Genomic DNA, 20,787 nt, shown 5'->3' with positions numbered 1-20,787 from the left:
TTTCATTCCATTCATTGGCTATGAAGTACGTTCTCCAGATGCTGACGGGTGCTGAAGCACTTTTCACACCACTTTCTCCTTAAATGACGAAATGATTTGATAAATATTGTGTGTGTGTAGCTACAAATTATATATATATATATATATATATATATATATATATATATATATATATATATATATATATATATTACACACACACACTAAAACTGTCGGAATAGCATCACTATTAGTATTAAGACACTTACCTTCAAATGACTTGAGTACTTTGCCTTTAGGACGTTCCCAATCAATGAAGAAGACATCTATGCTAAGTTGTGAAATTAGTACGTGCAGAAAATGTAGTGCCTACAAATGTTAAACACCAACAATAAAATGAATGGTGTGGAGACAAAGGGAAACCGCTATTAAACTCTTATTCAATTCATTTTAAACAAAATAATGTTGAATTAGAAGAGTTGGTGACAACTAACCAGAATATATTTTGGAAAATGTTGTTCTTGAAGTTCATGTTAATGAATACCGATGAACAATTGTGAACATGTGCAATTAATGAAACAAAGACTTATGATTTAAGAATAAGACATTGCAGGTATAAAAAAAAGTATTTTAAAGGCCATACAAAACACCAGATCAGATTCTAGGCTCAACATTACCCACAAACATATTGATGACCAATTATATTAACTTTGTGACTTGAGCAACTCAAATGAATTAATTAAAACCTCACCACTAAATTGACACAATGATATCATTTATATTGTCCACCATTTTCTTTGCGATGGAGAGCTCACCGATGATTAATCTCCAATTTTCTAGTCATAGCTCGTAGGTTGTGTTCAGCTGTTGTCCACCTCTTTCAATCTTTACGATAGGCATACACTGCGGGAATGGTGATATGTTTAGCTAAAATGTAACTGCACCAGCAGCTTTGTATGTTGGGCACTGACAAATCCTGAGAGATTGCCACTGCTTTTGATGGGGAATGCCCCTCGCTATGAAGCCAGGGAAGTGAGGCTACTACCCGAAAGTCCACCTGTGGGTGGTGCTCAGCGGGTGGATCGCATGGGGAGGGAAAACCCCATTGAAGGTAGCGACGATTAGAGAGAACACAGTATCCTTTTGACACTCCCATCTCTGCTTATCAGACTTCCCCCTCATCTAATTCTGGAGACGCCCATGTATTTCTATTACCCATCCCAAGTAGGGACCACTGACACCAGACTGATCTTTATGATAGTTAGTAATAATACTTGGACAAGGAAGATACAAAGAACAATGAAGATTACCCACAATGAGAACCAACAGTGACTCTCTAGTAATTCAAGAAACCCTGTTGGTCAGCTGTGGTTCAAAGACACAGAGGGAAGAGAACCATGGTGTTTTCAGCATCTCAGCGTTAGCTGAGAGCACAGCAGGCCATCTGAAGGCGGGCAGGCCGGAAAGGATCACGGCATACAATGAGAGACCTACACGCGGAAGCTTCACAAAGCAGGATGCACACCGAGGGGGAAAGCAGACCCTTGCCGGTGGTCGGTGTAAAGACTGTAGGGGGTGATCTGTACTCCTGCTCTCTATATGGCAGAGTCGAAGCACAGAGCAGCCCAGCCAAGATTCTCTATTGTTGGTAGCAATGGACGAGCAATCAAGGTTTAGCTCTCAGGAGGTGATGCAAGCTGGTTCTTAAGTACAGTGTAGTCCCCAAGCACACACAAAGGAATGTCCACACACTATATTAGTGAAAACACAGTTCTTCATATAAATAGGCTTAAGTTATGTGCACACTCACAATAACACCCTTTGTGCTCAAGATAATCTAAAATGGCAAATATATACAGTTTCTATGTGGTACCACAATTACTCTGATTCCATTAAAATGCATTAACTGTACTCAGTTCAAATGTCATACAAATCAGTAAATAATGTGAACCAACAATAGACTTGAGGAGGAAAAACAAGTTGGTTAAACAATTGACAGAATACTGGGCCCCTTTCGTTAGGCACAGTTCTGTATGAGGATCCCCCCCCACCTGGGAAACCTGCAAATAAAGATATAATACAAGCCCAATCCATATATTGTTTATAGGAGTCTTATTTCCCTCTAAAACTGCTCTACCGCCCCAAGGTACCTGGAATAGCAGAGTTCGACGTCGGGTCGGCGACGGATCCTTCTTGAGCGGCTCCCTTTAAGTCAGGAGCCACGGATCGTCGAGATCCCATGAGGAAATGGTGAACAAAAGGCGTTGAGGCAGCAGCTTCGGTCCTGGCGGTGCTCGTCAACGATCGGTCGTGGACATCGTGCGGAGATGAGGTGTGCAGGACACCTCGACAAGGATAGTTTGTTACCACAAAGAGTTACTGAAAAACTTTGGCCCAGCAAGAGCGTTGTCATCGGCGTTTGATCTTTTGGTGACGGGAAACTCATCGGCGGATTCTACTCAGTGCATCGACGGCCTTGACTTTCTGCGGCGGGACAAAGCAGTCAGTGATGAGCGAAGAACACTTCGTTCAAAGTGTTCTTAGGCAAAGGAGCACTGCAGCTCCAGTCAGCGACGGCGGTCGTCGACGGGGATGGACTTTAATGTCCGGGCGCTTTGCTTTGTGATTCCTCAGCGGCCCCCATTTCCGGTCAGCAGCCTTTCGAGGGTCTGACGTCCAGGGAGCTTTGGCAAAGATCAGCTGGTGCGTGATGGGCCCTCGTAGCTTGGGGAGAGGTCCCCTAGTCAGGTCCTCTCTTGGATCAGTTCCCTGAAGGCACAGCAGCTTTCAGATTAGCAAAAGACAGCAGCAGCAATAATTCTTCCAGTGGGCTTCAAGTTTACCATCAAGTATCAACTTCAGCTTCTGAATGTTTTCCATCAGTGAGAAGCCCCCAGATATACTGTTGATTTCCCATTCACTCTGTTGGGTCACACTCAGGCAACCAATCATTCAGAAGGGCATACATGCAGACAGGCAGCCAATCGGGCTCACAGTGCATTCAGGCCATTCTCCTCCCTCCAGACACTCACAAGGAATGTGTATTGGGACAAGTACCCAGCCATTCAGCACTCCATACGGCATTCATACCAGTTTCGGGCAGGGCTGTCTCATTCATTGTGTTACATACTAGAAACCAGACACCCATAACATGAAGTGTATATTGGACACACACTCCACTCACCCAGGTCCCACCCCAGGGGTGTATCCACAACATACAGTCACTGGGAAGGCTCCAGCCAATCTGGCCTGGACTTCCCCACAATACCATATATGGAACTTCCACCAATCAGCCAGTCAGGAGGAATGGACAGAGTCAGGGCTTCCCAGGACTTTGGGAAAACAAGGTAACAGGCAATAGAAAGCAAGAGGCTACAGAGGCTATCTTGTCTCCTATCAGGAATCAACGGATTCCAATGGCAGGGCCTGGGTATCCCAAACTGAAGGATACTCAGAGCACCTGTCAAATTCAGCATGGAGCTGCCACCAGCCCATACCCGGCTCTCTGGGCCACACACAGGTGCCCAAAAACATACATTAGGAGTACAGGGTCGTACTCTCACCCATGGGTGCCATAAGGGTATCCCAAGGGTATGTTCACCAAACCAAAAAGTGGAAGATCTGCACCGCCAGGAGTGCCACATGAACTCCTGCGTGGAAAACAAGACAGAACATACATAAAAGCATAAAGGACAAGGATACAGAGGCCCTGTCCCTCCTATGCGTTTCCAGCATCACATTGGCCCCACCAGTCTGAGGTTAGGGCGTCTAATCTCCCACGAGACTGACACCCTCATCCAGACGGTCAAAAATACCTTCTGGAAAGGCCATCTGCATTATCATGACTCTTCCCTGGTCTATGCTCAATGGTGAAATCTAGCCCTTGCAGGCTAATGGACCACCTGAGCAGTTTTGGGTTTTCACCCTTTATCTGCATAAGCCACTTCAGGGGCTTATGGTCTGTTAGGACAGTGAAGGTAGACCCTGTAAGGTAGGGTCTAAAACGCCTAATGCTCCAAACTATACTGAAACATTCCCTTTCAATAGTAGCCTACCTAAGTTCTCTACCCTTGAGTTGCCTACTGATGAATATGATAGGATGTTCCCTCCCTTTGTCATCTAACTGGGACAAGACAGCTCCAATTCCGGTGTCGCAGGCACCTGTCTGGACGATAAAGGGTTTACTGCAATCAACAGACTTTCCTTCAAGCCAACAAAGGCCTCCTGACAGTCTTCAGTCCAATTAACCTTGCTTGGTTGTTTGGGCGAAGTCAGAGCTGTCAGAGGGGCAGCTATGGTTCCATAGTCTGCCATGAAGTTGCGATAATACCCAGTGAGGCCAAAAAGGCTCTCGCCTGGGTTCGAGTAGTGGGAGTCTCCCAGTCATGTACATCCTGTACCTTACTGGGGAGAGGTTGGATTCAACCCCCTCCTAGTTCATGACCAAGATAAGTGACTTTTCCCTGAGCTATCTAGCACTTGGTGGCCTTGATAGTGAGGTTAGCCCTTTTCAAGGCCTGCAGCACCTTATCCAGGTGAGTTAGATGCTCTTCCCAGGTGGAACTGTAGATAGAAAGTCATCTAGGTAGGCCACGAAAAAGGCCTCCAGCCCACTGAGCACATGATTGACTAATCTCTGGAAGGTGGCAGGTGCAATTTTCAACAGAAAAGGCATGACTCTAAACTGGTAGCGCCCCTCAGGTGTTGAAAATGCAGTCTTTTCCTTGGCATGGTCCGTCAGAGCTATTTGCCAATAGCCTGAGGTAAGGTCAAAAGGTGCTCACAAATTTGGCAGCACCTATGGTGTCCACAAGCTCATCAGGCCTGGGCAATGGGTACGCACCAGTTTTAGTGACAGCATTGACTCCTTGTAGTCCACGCAGAACCGCCAATCCTTGGTAACTGCCTGGGAACTTGCCTTGGGGACAAGGACCACTGAACTGGACCAGGGACTGGTTAAGGGTTCAATAAGACACAGATCCAACATCTTGGCCACCTCAGCCTGGATGTGGTTCTTAACAATGTCTGACATCCTGTAGCATATGCTTTTGACAGGTGTCAATTTCGTGCCTGCACCATGGGGATAGGCCTGGTGTCAGCGAGAACAGAGGGACATACTGCCAGAGCAAAGCCCTGCAGGCGCTGTGCTGCTCTGGAGTCAGATCTGGAGAGAGATGCACTCCCTCCACTGAGCCATCCTGAGGGTTGCTATGCAGCAAATCAGGAAGGGGCTCATTCTCATCCTCTTATTGCTCTGAAGCCAGCAAGAGACATGAGACGTCTGCTCGCCTATGTAAAGGCTTGAGCCAGTTGACGTGGAATACTTGAGGGGCTACCCCAGGGACTTCCATGTCAACCAGATAATTGACTTTGCCCATCTTGGAGATGATCCTGAAGGATCCTGTCCACTTATCTACCAAAGCTCTAGGCTTGGTAGGCTCCATCACTAGGATCTCCTCACCTGGAGTCCAATCCACTTGTGATGCTTTAAGGTCATGCCAGTATTTGTTCAATTCCTGGCTTGCCTTAAGGTTTGCTGTCGCCTAGCCCATCATCTGTGTCATCCTCCGTCTGAGGCCTAACACATAGTCCCCCACTTGCTTGGTATGACCTGGAGGGATGGCTTCAAAACCTTCTCTGATCAAGGCCAGGGGCCCCCTCAATGGATGTCCAAAGAGTAAGGGGCTGAAACCAACACTCTTTTGAGGGACCTTTCTGTAAGCAAACATCAGGCATGGCAGGAGGAGATCCCATTTCCTCCTTAGTGACTCTTCCAAAGCACCCAGCATGCTCTTGAGAGTTTGTTAAATCTCTCAACCAGACCATTGGTCTGGGGATGGTAGGAGGCAGAGAACTTTCCACATTGTTTTCATCTAACTCGACATGAAGTTGGATCCTCTGTCAGAGACAACCTCCTTAGGGAATCCAACCCTGGTAAAAATGCCCAGGAGTGCCCTGGCAACCACCATGGCAGTAACAGGTGCCCAAAAACATACACTAGGGGTACAGGGTCGTACTCCCACCCATGGGTGCCATAAGGTTATCCCAAGGGTCTGTTCAACAAACCAAAAAGTGGAAGAGCCGCACCGCCAGGAGTCCCACATGAACTCCTGTGCGGAAAACAAGACAGAACATACATGATAAAAACAAAGGACAAGGGTACGGAGGCCGGGTCCCTCTGATGCATTTCCAGCATCACAGACAGAAATGCTGGAGTGCTGTGAGGTTACCATCGAGCAGCTGGGGAGACCTGCAGAAGACCGGAGAAGGCTCTGGTACACCAACAAAGCTGCAGAAGATCCCTGGAGACCCGTGTACAATGGAATGGTAACAGTCAAGACACTGCCGGTACTAGGGTGGTTCAGCCAAGGGTTTGGGATACCCAGAAGGGGGTTGTGGACCAATATTGGGGAAGCGCATCCCAAACAGCAAACAAGGGTACAAACTTTGCATCTGAGAGAGAGATACACAAACAGAAAGAGAACAAACTTTGACTATTTGGAACATTCACAGTGGAAGGCAACCAGGTGAGGGAGGTCGGGGGTACGAGTTGGGGAAAACACATCCCGAATAGTGAGGAATGAGAGAAAAAAAAAAACCTGCTAATTGTGAATGGAACACACAGACATTGGCAGGCTGTGCGTCAGCCAAGGCCGTGGGTCAGTGAGAATGCATATAACAAAGATTGAAAGACACTCAACATACCCGTTGGCAGGAGAGTGAACCAAGTGGGTATTGGAAATAGGGTCTGGCACCCTCCACACAGCTTGGAAAAGGCATCCAGGCTGTTCTTCGTCGCAGTACCTGGAAGCCAGGTCTACCCAGAAGCATCCACACAGCTTGGAAAAGGCATGCAGGCTGTTGTTCTTCGTCGCAGTACCTGGGAACTAGGTCTGCTCATAAGTTTGAGAGGAGTCAAACCCTTAAGCTTCAGTGAACATTGTTTTCCATACTTCTGAAACTTTAAATTTGAACTGCAAAGCAGGGCTGCAGGTGGGCAGCCAAGAGACCTTTTTTTTGCCTTTTCACCTTTTATTGAGTTTAGCTTGTAAAGGATAGGTTAGGATTTGGACACAGGATGGAGGACTTGGAGTTGGACATCTTGACACAGTTTCATCAGTTAGTTTTGTTGCGGTAGGGAAACCCCTCATAAAGTTTGGGCTAGTTAAGATTTCATCCACCCATTTTTACTTTTAATAGAAGTCTCTGCCAATCAACATGCCATTCTTGTGTCCGATTCTTACTCATACACTCTCACAGCACATTTTGCTTTCAATGTGTAATAACTCTAGTAGACACAGTCTTAATCAAAGCCTCAAGCCTCCTTTCAAGGAAACCAGCCTGTTTGCCTTACACCAAACTCCAGAAAACCTAAAAAGAACAAAAAGATACTCTCCTGTAGAACTGCAAAACAATTAATGCTATAGGCGCTCTTCCCTTACTAACTTCTGGAAAACGTTAGTGATGGGGCTAGAACCTGCGCAGTACAGTATAAGTTTCAAAAAGTCAAGGAGACCCACCAAAAGCCCAGGTAGACCACACATCCCAGTTCCCAAAATGGCAGTATGGTAGAAGAGGGTTACGTTACCCGCTTGGTACAGTGGATATAAGGACTGCTACAACACAAACACAATTTAAAAACCAATAAAAAACCTTTCAAATGCATAACTGCAAAAACTGTGAAAGAAATGAAATTATCATTTAAAAGCAATACTTTAAATAATCTTAGCAGTTGCAAGGCTACATATAGGTTAAGTTGTAAGTTGCGGGTCAAAGTTATGTGTGGCACTTTTTTTTATCTAGGTACTCCATGTCTTCATAATGTGCCAACAGACAACTTCAACACTCATTTCTTTTTTTTGAACTATTGTTTTACAACATGTAACAACCAACAACAACAAACATCACACAGAAACATGCACTGCATGTTGGGATTGCGCTCTCCGTTATTAGCTTTCTTGGCGCATTTCTGTGGCCTCTCTGGCCCATGTCCTCAGTGTTCTGTAACGCCACCATGCTGTCCCACCAGGGTCCTGCATTGGCTGGGCTGGGTCCCCTAAGCCCCCTCCTTCCTCAATGGGGACTACCCCCCGCCCCCCTCCACACCGCTGCCAGCTTATCAATAGACCTCTGGCCCACTGGGGTCACTTGTACTATCCCTTTCTTTGAGTTTGAACAGTTCCTGTATTAGCAAGTTCCAATCAAGTATCTTGGCTCCACTTTCGCTCTCTCCCCTTTGCAGCGCTCGAGTCCACACTGACATTGCAGCTACTGTCCATTTCTTCAGATCTGCCCACCATGTCTCTATGTTCGGCCCGTGATTGAGTTCCATGTCATAGCTATGCAGCGCTTCGCCAGTATGCGCATTAAGTCTTTCAGTTTTGCTATGTGTGTCCTTTGTTTGCTGTCTCTTGGGAACAGGCCCAGTAGATAGGACTCCGGTGACCACGCTTGCATGTGGATTCGGCCTTCAGCCCCCTTTGCTCTAACAATGTCCGAAAATGTTGTTATCACGGGATGACCAAAACATGTGCAGCATGTCTGCCTTCTCTGCTGTGCATCGCAGGCAGCTCAGGGTTTGCTGGTTACCCATGGTGGACATTCTCCTGGGCGTAAGGTATTGTGAGGAATCACCCACGCAGACCTGGTGGCGAGACCGGGGTTCAGTTAAGCGCATAGTGTAGCCGTAGAAATCTTCCCGACAATGCAACTCCCAATAGTACCAAAGGACTGTTTGGAAGGGGAATTGCCCGGAAGATTATGGTGAGTCGGAACACAGCCGCCTAGACAGAGAACACAGTGTCATGAGTTGGGTTCACAAAGCAAACAAGAGCAAACAATAACTGAGCAAACCAAAGTACTCACGTAGTGGGATACCTCTGGGCAATGATAGCAAGTCAGACAGAGCGGAAGGCCAGAGATATCCAGGAAGCCAGTCTTGGTGCTTGTCCGTGAAATTGTTCCAGCAGTGGAAGTGGAAACCCAGAAAAAATAGGAAGTCCGTCCGAGGAGCGTGGTTCCAAAATAAAGACAATCCAACCTAAACCTGTACCCGCCAGCACGCGGACGCCTGTAGGGAAATGGAAGTCCGTGACAAGTTCCCAAAGTGAATGCGTTCCGTGTGACAAGTCCCCAAAAGTGAAAAGAGTTCCTTTCTGGATGAAGAGGAGAGTTTGTGCTCACGAAAGGTCCGGGGAAAAAACAGATGATTGATTCCGTGTAACAGGACGTGCAGGAAGTGAGTTCCGAGGCGACAAGACAGAAAAACGTAAGGCAAGAGGAATGGTCATTCGTTCGTTCGTTCCGAAGTCAAGGAATACAAAGTATCAAGTACGAGGCCAGGGGTGTCCAATATCAATCCGTAGGGCAAAAACAAGGTTGTGGTTCAAGGTAACAGGTAACAACAAGAAGAGAGCTCCAAATGACAAAATTCAGAAGCAGCGTTCTATGGTCAGGGCGGAGATTTATACAGAGTCACATGACCGCGAGGGGAACTTTGCACACGCCGTAGTCGTGCACGTACGTGCTCAGGCAACCAGCGTTTCCAAGGCAACCCCCAGCGTTGTCGGAGGGTTTGGAAACGTGAGGAGACGAAACGCTTCGGCTCCAAAGATCTCAGGGATTCGGGACTTGCTTGTTTGGCATAACGTTTGGCGGTACGGGGAGCTGGTTTCCTGACAGGTATGCTCTGTGTGTGAGGTAGATTTGTGCTTGTCTAAATTTTGCATTCCTGGCGAGTTTCTTCGTGTACCAGAGGGCCCTGGACCATTCCTCATCTGTGAAGGTTTTCTGGAGTTCCTCTTCCCATCTTGCTCTAGCTTGCAGCTCTCGCACGTTGATACTTCCTAGGAGTTGTTCATATAGTCTGGTTACTGTGTGTCCCCCTTCTGACATATCATACCACGCGTCCAGCGCCCCCTCTGTGTTTGCCCCTTCGGGCAATGCCGTCCACCGCTTTCTGGTCATCTGCACCATGCTGTGTACAGTATAAATTGACCTTTGTGTATGTCCTGCTCTTCCATCAGGGTCTGGAATTCCACCCATTGTCCATCTTGCCATAGTTCTCCAATCTGGGTCACCCCCTTGCCTTCCCAATGGGTTTGATATGTCGCCAGGGTCTCTGTACGGGCACCGACCAGTCCTGCAAGGGGAATTTGCGCGGAGCAGGGGTCCTGTGTCCCTTGAGTTTTCCATGCCCTCTTCCATAACGTTACTCCCAGTTTGACCATTGGGGGGAGGGGTTTGATCAGGGATTTGTCTATCAATGGCAGCTCGCTCAGATAGTATTGTCGCAGAGCCGGCTGAAAAAGCAGTGAGTCTATGGATCTGTCGTCACCCAGCCACTTTACCACAAATTGCAGTTGTCCTGCCAGGTAGCAACTTTTTTTTTTTTAAACGTTCGAAGTCCGGCAACCTGACCCCACCCGACTCGTCATCTCTTTGTAGAGTGTTCAGGGCTATTCTGTTCCTCTCCACTCCCCACAGGAACTCCTGTGCCATTGTGTTTAACCGTTTGAAAAATGACCCGGGAATGTTATGTGGTATATTTGTGAAGTAGTATAACAGGCGAGCAACGCTGTCATTTTCAGCAGGGCCGCTCTACCTATCCTCCCTATTGGAAGCGTTTTCCAGAACTTCATTACTTTCTCGCTTTTATCTAGGGCTACCTGCGTGTTGGCCTTATGTGTCTCCATGGTATCGTGATATATGTTTACCCCTAAGTAGCGAAAGGTGTCTGGTGTCCATGTGAGGCGCAGGTCTGGCAGATGGTCCGGGGTGACCCGTCTCAGATCAGCTAGGGGGAACATCAAAGACTTTCCTTTGCTAATGGTGATTCCCGACAGTCTAGAAAATGCACCCATAGCCTCTAGCAGGTCTCGTGTTCTCATGGATTCTCAACATAGAGGAGCATGTCGTCTGCGTATATCGAGATTTGGTGTACAACCCTGTCTATTTCTATCCCAGATTCTTTATACTCCGCCCGGAAGAAAGTAGCAAACGGTTCTAGGTCCAATATATAGAACATTGGGGATAGTGGACATCCCTAATTCATGCCTTTGCAGATTTTCCAAGCCTCCGAGATATGTCTAGCTGTCTTCACCCCCGCCTTTGGCTCCCTGTATAGGAGCTTTATCCAGCAATAGAATCCCTCCCCTCTTTCAAAGTGGGCTAGTGCGCTCAGCAACCACTTCCAGTTTACAGAGTCAAAAGGCTTCAACAGCGTCCAGTGATGCCACAGTGCTTTCACCCAGTCTCTGGTTCGTTTGATCCACCATGTGGTGGAGTCTGCACAGATTCCACGTAGTGTTCCTCCCCGGTACATAGCTTGTTTGGTCTGGGTGCACCAACGTGGGTATGACTCGTTTAAGTCGGCTGGCCAGAGTTGCTGTTCGGATTTTGGAATTCTGACATATCAAAGAGATCGACCTGTAAGAGCCTTAGTCCAGAGGCGATTTCCCTGGTTTTAGTATGGGTATTACTGATTCCGACATGCTGTTCGGGAGCTGTCCTCTCTCATATGCCTCCCCATACATCTCTAGCAGCCTTGGGGCCAGGTTGTCTTTGTATTTCTTGTAAAATTCTCTGGGTAGCCCATCGGGTCCCAGGGACTAGCCAGTTGGGAGACTGGCTATTACTACTGCCAGTTCCTCTACTGTGAGGGGTGCCTCCAATGTCTGTGCTTGCTCCTCCATTAATTTGGAAAGTTTATACTCTGCCAGGGCATCGGCTATGTCCCCAGCCTCCACCTCCTGGGTTTGGGAGTACAATCTTTCATAATATTGTGAAAAAACTTTATTGATGCCCTCCTGGGTCCTGACTTCAGTCCCCTTTTCATCTTTTATTGCATTTATCGGTTCATGTGTATTCTCCTGCCTGGTTAGCCAGGCTAAGAGCCTACTGGGCTTATACCCTTCCGCGTGTAGCCTCTGTATATACCTCCCATAATCCAATCTCCCCAGTTTTCTCCCATATGGCAATACACTTCAGCCAAAGAGATGCAAGTTCTCCCTGTTCCTCCCCAGTTATGCCCGCCTGCATTTCAGCGTGTTCTATCTCCCTTTCTATTTCCACCCGCTCTGCCAGAATGCTCTCCCAGAGTCCTCCCGCCTTCCCTATCGCCGCCCCCCTGACCTCCACTTTAAAGGCTTCCCAGTCTGCTGCCTTCGTTATGCTCGAAATATTCATTTATCGTGTCCTGGATATGCTCTTGGAATTCCCCGTTCATTAATGCCTCTGCCCTTAGTCTCCACGTGGGTATGGGGTCCCTCTGTATGTGTATGCCCATGATGCTACTAGCGGAGCGTGGTCCGATAGCGTTTGTGCATTGATGTGTTACCCCGTGAATTCCCCCAGAGTCTCCCTTCCTGCGAGTAGGTAGTCTATCCATGTACATTTTCTGTGTTGGGCGCTGTAGCCTGTGTATCCACTGGCTTCTGCATGCACCTTCCTCCAGACGTCCTCCAGCTCCAGCTGATCCAGGAACTTCTGTAGGGCCCTCGCCAGTGGCGCTGGCTTTGTGTTTAGTATCCGATCCGTCCAGCAGCGGGTTCAGTGTGCAGTTAAAGTCCACTGCCCAAATGAAGGGCGCCTCCCTGAATGGGGCGAGCCTGGGTGCCACGTTCTTGAAGAACTCGGTTGTGTCGTGATTGGGGGCATACATGCTGATTAGACAAACTTCTTTATTTTACAGCATTCCATATACGATCACCATTCTGCCCTCCGAATCACTCTTGTTTTATAAGCTGGAAGGGGACTCCAAAAGCTATCCACGTCAACACTCTGCTGGCGTAGTTGGAATGCGTTGAGCTATACATTTGTCTGCCCCATTTGTTGGCTACCTTGGATTGCTTCTCTGCTGTCAGAAGAGTTTCTTGCAGCATTGCTATTTTTACTTTTGCCCTGTTCAGCCAGGCATATACTCTCTTAACATAGGCGTTCAGTCCCCGGACGTTCCAGGTGACTATCGTGACTTCTTCCGGGCCCATTTGCTTAATGTGTCTTGCGGCCCCTCCATTCCCACAAGCCCTTGTGCTGTCCTGTGTCCGACTACAGGCTCTCCTGTTCTTTCCTTTGCAGTTCTCCTCGTCTTCTGACCCTTTTTATCCATGTGGACACTGGTCTGCCCAGGTTTTGTATGGGTCCTCTGCCTTGAAGTACTGTCTTGACCCCGCCCCTGTTCAGGTGCGTTTCAATGTTATCGCCACTTGCGCTTTTTCACTGCCTTTGTAGCATGGTGTGTCCTCCATTTCTTGTGCCTTCTTTCAACCAACCAAACAACACACTAACTTTAACTTAACAAATGCCCAGCCACCCTCCCCCTGCTCAGGCTCCACCGCTTTCCTTGCATCACCCTTCATCCTGTGGGTGCGCTCGTTGCAGCGTGATGCCTCAAAACTGGCATCTTGAGTTCTGTCACTCTGTGGGGTTTCTGTTTGTGGCGTCTGGCGGGCAGCCCTCGGAATGTGCGGTCTCCTGCTTGTATATCCACTGGTCTATGTCTGTTTCATGTTGATCAACCATCATCATCTTGCTCTGTGCTTCATTGGGGAGTGTTCCTGTTGATCTGCTCATTTCCGTCTCTCAGTTGTAGGATCCCCTGCTGATGCATCCACTCGAGGGCTTCAGCCGTAGTCTCAAAGAGGTGTGACCTGCCAGTGTGGAGCACTTCCAATTTAGCAGGGTACAGGAGCATATATCTCACATTGGCGGCCCTGAGGTATTCTTTAGTCGGTCAGAACTGTGCTCTCTGCTTCTGCACCATTACTGTGTAGTCCGGGTAAATTGTTACTCTGGAGGCGTTCTACGTTATCACCCCTCCCTCCGTTGAGAATGCCAATATCTTTTTGCGGTCTTTAAAATTAATGATCTTTGCAATCATGAGTCTTGGGTGTGCCCCTTGGTGGGGCTTTCAGGTTCGGTGTGCTCTTTCCACTGCAAAGCTCTGGGATAGGACCCCAGCTTCCACTTCTTGGAGCAATAGGCTCTCAACGTAGTTCGTGGAGTCCCTGCCTTCCTTCCCTTCCGGCAGTTCCACAATACACATGTTGTTGCATCAGGCCCTCCCTTCTGCATCCTCTGCCCTATGTTCCAGGGATGCGTATGCGGTTTAGAGCATCTGCCATTTGAGATTGGGTGGTCGTAATGTTTACTGTGTTGCTCTGCACCTGCTGTTCCGCCGTGTTCACCCGCTCCGCCAAGGTCCTTACAACCTGTCTGAGGAGCCCCACATCTACAATAAATGCGTCCCTTTTGGACTCTATTGATGATTTCAGTGCCGCTGTGGCTGTGCCGCTGTGGCTTCGAGTATGGGGCCCTCCTCCTGTCCTTTTCCCAGCTGTTTGGGGTTGGGTGTGCTCGTGCTGGCCTATGGTGCCGCGGGCTGGGACGAATTCTTTTTCTGGGTGTATGTTTCCATACTGGTCTGCATTCCTTTTCCGCCTTTCTGCTTGTCTGACATGATTGCTCTTCTTGTTTGTGATGCGCTCATGGTCTCCCTAGTTATCCTCCAGCCGGGTTTTCTTAGTCTAGTCCTCTTCTTCTTCTCCCATGCATTGGAAGGAGCCGCTGTGTTTATGAGGGATCTGTGCTGCCTCTGTTACCACCCAGAGTGCTGGCGCACTGTCCTTATGTGTAGGCACTGTCCAGGGGGGTAGCCTGCCCCTGTATTGCTCTCTCTGGGCTTCAGTTGCAATACCCACAACCCCTGGCCTTGTGTGGGTCCTTGCCTGCCAGTGGCCTAACTGGGCAGTATAGTTTTGGGAGAGTCAGCGGTCTGCCACACCTCCCTTGGCAGGCCAGGGCTGATCTCCTTTCATTGTCCGCAGTGCCACCGTAACTGTCGGTGGATTGTGCTCTCCCACGTTGATGCTGTGCTGTGTAGAGGTGCCGGCTAGTCGTAGTATTCACACCTATGAGGGCAATCGTTTAGTTATAGCTAATGGTGGCTGCTAGCGTAATGTGGCATATGAACCCCCTTCAGTCCCGGCACCCCTTCTTTGCATTTGGCTTTGGTAAATTGCGAGTTGTTTAGGCACCCACTTTCTTTAATTGCTATGTGTACCTCTCAGTTTCCCCTCAGCAGTACAGTAGGTTACGCAGATGTGTGTGCAGGAGCAGGCCGATGGCGACATACCCTACTGTTACGTTTTTTGGGTGGTGCTCTCTGCACCCCCTTCCCTTATGCTCAAGTTCGTGTTTGCTGTCAATAATGCACAGGCAGCGCCTTCCTTTGGGTTATAGTGGTTAGCCTCTTGCTCCTCCTGGCAAACCTAGCAAGTTGCTCATTATAGCCGCCGGCACTGAGGTTATCTGTCCATGGACTGTGCTCTCCCACAGCCAAGAGCTGTGCACAAGCAGTAATAAGATGTGCCCACTCAGCCTGTGCGTGTAGTCCGCTTGTGTCGCAGACATTAGTGTCTCTGAGCTCCTCCACACGCCTTCTATGTTCATATCTCTCACCTTTCGTGTAGCTGCTGACCACAACCTTGGTCAGCTGCACCTCTGGGCAGCAGTGGTCCTGTCTCCCCTATGCCTCCCGTTTGTGCTCGCCATTGCCAAAATTGTCCTGATGGATTCAGGGAGTGTGATGGCTCTTTTCCCCTTCCTCGATGGTTCGGGCTGGATACCTTTTGCGGTAGCCCGCTCTGACCTTTTGTTTCGTGGTCCGTGGACGTTATGCTGTTCCCGGGAATCCAGCAAACAGCGTCTATTATGACCCCTGATGGTTGGAACATGTCTGGTTATCTTCCTTCCTCAATCTCCCCGGCCTCCAAGTCGCCTGTTTATTGCAGCTCCCGCTGGGCGTCCCTTCCCATCTGTCACCGCCTCGGCAGCGTGGGTTCCTCGGCGGGCACCGCTGGTCTGCCTTCTACCCATAAAACGTGGGCGTTGACACCACGGTGGCTTTCCGTCCCTCTGTGCGAGTCTTCCGCACCTTTCACCGCTTCCAGCCTTTAATGTACCGGGGCCTGGTGGTCTGCTACTTCTCCTTTGGCCTCGTTGCCATGTTGCCGCTGTTCTGCCGGAGGGACCCTGAAGGTGTCAGCCCAGGCTTCCCCTCATCTGGTGTGTCAATCTTTTGGGGCTCACAGCTTATCTTCCCGGTGCGCAGCTCTGCGGGTTCCCTGCGTGCCCCAGAGCTTCATAGCTGCGAGTCTTGTGAGTCCACCTACGCCCTTGCATGGTCCACCGCGCCAGGCCCAGCTAGCTGTGCTCCTGGGTCCTCGGCCTAAGGTCGACCCGCGCACGGCGCTCAATACCACTATCCCAGGGCAGGGCGTACCAGTTCTTTATTTCGAGCCCTTTCGCTCACCTTCCTGTGCCTCGCAGCCCTTTACCAGCCTCTCTGCCGCCTGCTGTCTTGTACGCCGCCTCTCTTCTGTCCATCCGCCGGGCCACAACTCTCCTCACCTCTGTGCTTGGCTCTTCGCGTGGTGGGCGGGCGCCCCCTCCACTTCCATGGGGTGCGGGAGCCCTCGCTGTGTGTGGTTGTGGTTGCTGTTGCAGTTTGCTGCTCTTGGAGCACTCTGCTGTCCTTCCTGACACTGTTGTTCTCCCGCCACCACTCAGTCTTCCCAGCCAGCTCCCCCTTACGCGCTGCTCCTCAGCGAGCTAGATGATATGTGCCTGCCATTTTGTCTGCCTGTGGGCTGGCCGCTTCGAGCCGCTTCTCATCCGTTCCACACCCCTTTATGGCTCAGGATTTTCCCCCTTCGTTCTGCGTACCCTCGGGCTCTGTTTTCTTATGTTTTCTGTTGGTTTTCATAGCGAATCAGGCCAGCTTCAGTCAATCTGTCAGGATCATGCGGGAGCTCCGAGGTGCTGCTTCCTATTGCATAGCTGCCAAGCCACGCCCCCTTCAACACTAAGTATTATGCGGAATTTAGGAAAGTTTCTAAAATCTATCATTAGATACCCACCTGTGATGTTCTCTAAGTACTGGATGCCACCGAAAATTTAGATACCAAATCACTCTGGAGTCAACACACCGACAGACTCTCTTTGGAGTTTTCAAATCCAATTTAAAACTTCTGGTGCAAAACATAACCAGATTTTAAGAGGCTACGAATTACACAGTATGCTCAACAGGATAGGGATGGTACCACCCAACACCCTCCTACTGGCCACTATGAAAATCTAGTAACAAAAAGGTGGGACCCGTAAGTCTTTTAAGCAAGAGGCTAGTAACCACCCAGGTTAAAGAAATAGCTCAAGACCTAAGCATAGATAATAGTCACCACTGTCCCAAACGCGTATGTCTGTCCCCAAAATGCCAGCTTTTTTTTTTTTCACAACAACATGCAAACATGGAGTGATACTCTCAAAAAGTGACCAACTGGATAGACATCCGAGTCCTGATCAGATTCAATCCAGCACAATATTTTTCATTTTAAAGGAAGACTTCCTACAAACCTGGAGAACAACCATGCATGCAAGAATGACAACTCAGTATTCTTATCTTTTATTGGTAGTATTAGAATAAGAGTTCTTACAAGAACAACCCAGGCAACCATGTATTTATCTATGAGCCAAAGATTATTTATACAGGTAATCAGGGTAACAATTGCTACAGAAAGTCCTTCAGTTTGTCCAAAGTGTACACCATTGCACAGACAAAACATATCTTTCGCTGCATTCATAACAGGGGGATTGAACAGCAATTTGTAAATTATGGTACACAAAAAACACAGTAAGGATTAGGCAACCCTTTATCTAAGCCATATGGAAATGTCAACAACATACAGCCAGCCAATTGGCCTTTAATGGGAGGAGAAGGAATAGAGAATCAGCCAGTCTCAATACAGTATTAATGCAGCACTGACAATCAAATTGATAGGGAAGAACAAATGACTTACCTCTCGTTAGTGTTCTTTCTGATGGATGTGCGTCCCACAGATTCCTCATCTATGATATTTCTTTTACATTATTTAGCGAATAAATCATCTAACAATATTGTGGGGGTGGGGGGTTTAAAGGCATATAGGGGTAGGGGTGGGGTATAGGGAACAGATAATAGGGGAGGGAGGGTTTGGGACCCCCCCCCAAAAAAAAGATTTTTGGCAAAAGAAGCAGCGAAAAAGGTACTGGGGATGAAGGAACATAGAACTGATAATTCCATCCCCAGTGCAGCTGTTCTCTGAAACCTTTCCACCACCAGAGAGCACAGCGTCACTCCGGTCAGCTTTGTCCAACGCCTCTGTGCATTCGGCATGATGTTGGGTCCAGTATATATTGAGGCGCTGTGCCTGTGACCTTAATTCTAATGTTTTTCCATAGCACTGTGAGGCTAAGGGACTGTAGAACCAATGGCGTACAAGCTTTCCGCCAAGGACAGGTAAGGTGTCGGAGGCGTACTTGCACATGTAGTGTAGCAGGGGAATTCTTCTAGCTAATGTACCTGATTGGCTGATAAGAGTGTACAACCAGCACGGTTAATTAGCGAAAAGATAGGATACCAGGATCGATGAGCGGAAACAACAAATGGAGGCAGATGGCAGGAGGCGGCACAGAATACAGGATACAGAGGCTGTAGTTGGTCAAGACTGCAAGGAAAACAAGGATTATCACCGGGCAGTCTGAAATACTATGGCAATTAGCTTACAACTGATAATCCACTCACCTCGACTACTAGGAACTTGGTAATGGTAATGACAGAGGCCGTCACCTGAAGTTGCCCTGCAACAATAAGTTCAGTAAGCCTTCAATTCAACTGGGATGAGAAAAACCACCTGAGCAGACTTACAAAGTAAAGAAGGTTTACCGCATGGGATCCTAACTGTAGGCAAGCAAGGAAGCTGGTATATCTCGAGGTACAGGTAGGAAGTGGCAAGATGACAGTTCAATCCGAGGGAAAGAGCTGCAGTCCACAACCACCTGACACCGATGGCACGAGGACGCCTAGAAGAGGGCACACCAAAAGTCTCTAGTCCAAGTACCCTGTAGTAAGTCTTCAGAGAGCCGAAGTAATACGTAGGCAAAGGTACTTTTAAGGAAATCACATGACAACCATGCGCGTTTTGCGCCGCAGGAGGCGGGGCCTGGACAAATGCATTGGAAGCCAACGTTGCCATGCCAATTTCCAGGCACCTGGCAATAGATTCCTTAAAGGGCCAGATGCACGTTGTCTGCAGTGTAAACTATGAGTGGGAGACGAGCGTTTGAGTCGTGCATGGCGCCTCCTGGTCTTCACTGCAGGGGGGTCCCGAAGCCTGACATAAGGATGGAGATGAGGAATATGTGGCAGGACCATCCATCAGAAAGAACATTACAGAGAGGCAGATCATTTGTTCTCCTAATGGAGTCCTTCCTCCCACGGATTCCTCATCTATGATAGACTCCCAAAGCAATATGTAAATCTGGAGGAGGGAGGAAACCAGAAAACTCCGGAGGACTGCCCTACAAAACAGGCATTGGGTTCCACAAGGAAATCCAAGCAGTAATGCTTAGAAAACATGTGCAAAGACGTCCACGCTGCCAACTGGCGAAACGTCTAGCACGGGGACTCGCCTCTGCATGGCAGAGGTGACAACCACGCCTCTGACAGAATGATCTCCGAGACCCTCAGGCATATCCTTCCAAGACAGATCGTAGCATTCTGAAATGCATAGAATTATCCACCTTTGACAGGGTCTGTTTAGACACAGCGCTGCCAGCACGGGCGCCAGTGTAACTAATGAAAAACTGGTCATCCTTTCTAGGCTCTCGTGTACGACAGACATAGTAGCAGGGGGCCCGCTCCGGGTCTAGCTGATGGAATCTTTCCTCTGCCTTCAAAGAATGAGGTAGAGGAAAAAACACAGAAAGATGGATCTTCTGAGAGAGAATACAAATCTGACGCCACTTTTGGGAGAAAGTACGGCCTCACTCTCAAAGTCACCTTCTGTTTGGAGAAAACCAAATAGGAAGGTTTAACGGACAATGCCTGGAGCTCACTTAACCATCTCTCGGAAGTGATGACAACCAGGAAAATCTCCTGAACAGTGAGCAATCTAATAGAACAGGAATGAAGGAGCTCAAACGGAGCTCCTATCAGGAAAATAAAAAACGGATTTAAATCCCACGCTGGAGCAATAAACTGGTGTGGAAGAAACTGGTTACACAAACCCTGCAAGAGCTGCATAACAGTGGGGATTGTGAAGAATGATCCCTGTCACAGGCAGGCACCTCTTGGACACCGAAATAGCAGCAACAAGGTGCTCCTTTACAGTACAGACCAAGGAGTTTGGGCTGGACTGCCCCTTTTGGGGTGGGACCAAGCCTGATTTGCATATGGCATAGCAGGCAAAGGAGGATGACCTGGAGGTTAAGGTGAATTCTAAACATTCCAGCCAACATGTCTTTTTTTTGCTTTTGTCACCCAAAGTGGTACGGGTATGCCCATACTTTGTTCCCATGCCTGCTGGGCCTAGAGACCTATGCTACTGATCACTGATGATGCCCAATGAGGTTGAAACATGTCTGGGGATGCTAGTGGTCTCGTTCAGAAGGTATGTGACCAAGCAGTTCAGGCTGAACTGCCCCTTTTGGGGTGGACCAAGCCTTATTTGCATATGGTCCTTCCCCTAAATTGATTAGCAGACAAACAATGGTCTGGGGCTTTTCCCAGAGCAATGTCCGAGGTTAAGATGAATTCTAAACCTTCCAGCCATCACCTCTTTTGTTCTGCCACTTTACAGTTACAGTTCCCATCTGCAGGCTCACTTGGGCCAAAGAAAGCAGAAAATCCAATACAGGGGATAAAAAACAGGATAAAGGGTCCAGATCCCTCTCCCTGCACCAAGCCAAGGATGTACACCATCTGCAGCCATA

General features: G+C 48.6%; 1 protein-coding gene across 1 annotated transcript in view; it reads right to left on the bottom strand.

Annotated features, from left to right (window-relative positions):
* The window catches only part of TMEM67 (transmembrane protein 67), a 2,125,990-nt gene that overhangs the window by 419,856 nt on the left and 1,685,347 nt on the right, over nt 1-20,787 (bottom strand). Inside the window, exons 19-20 of the mRNA XM_069621352.1 lie at nt 249-348; nt 1-78 (exon numbers count right to left, since the gene is read on the bottom strand). The exon at nt 1-78 is cut by the window's left edge and continues 62 nt beyond it. Of these exons, the coding sequence (XP_069477453.1) occupies nt 1-78; nt 249-348 (178 nt within the window). The remainder of the gene's footprint in view (nt 79-248; nt 349-20,787) is intronic.

The sequence above is a fragment of the Ambystoma mexicanum genome, chromosome 5q (genome assembly GCF_040938575.1).
Source record: "Ambystoma mexicanum isolate Mex_15411 chromosome 5q, UKY_AmexF1_1, whole genome shotgun sequence".
NCBI classification, from domain to species: Eukaryota; Metazoa; Chordata; class Amphibia; order Caudata; family Ambystomatidae; genus Ambystoma; species Ambystoma mexicanum.
Note: the sequence above shows the minus strand (reverse complement) of the source record. Positions and strands in the feature narration are given on the sequence as shown.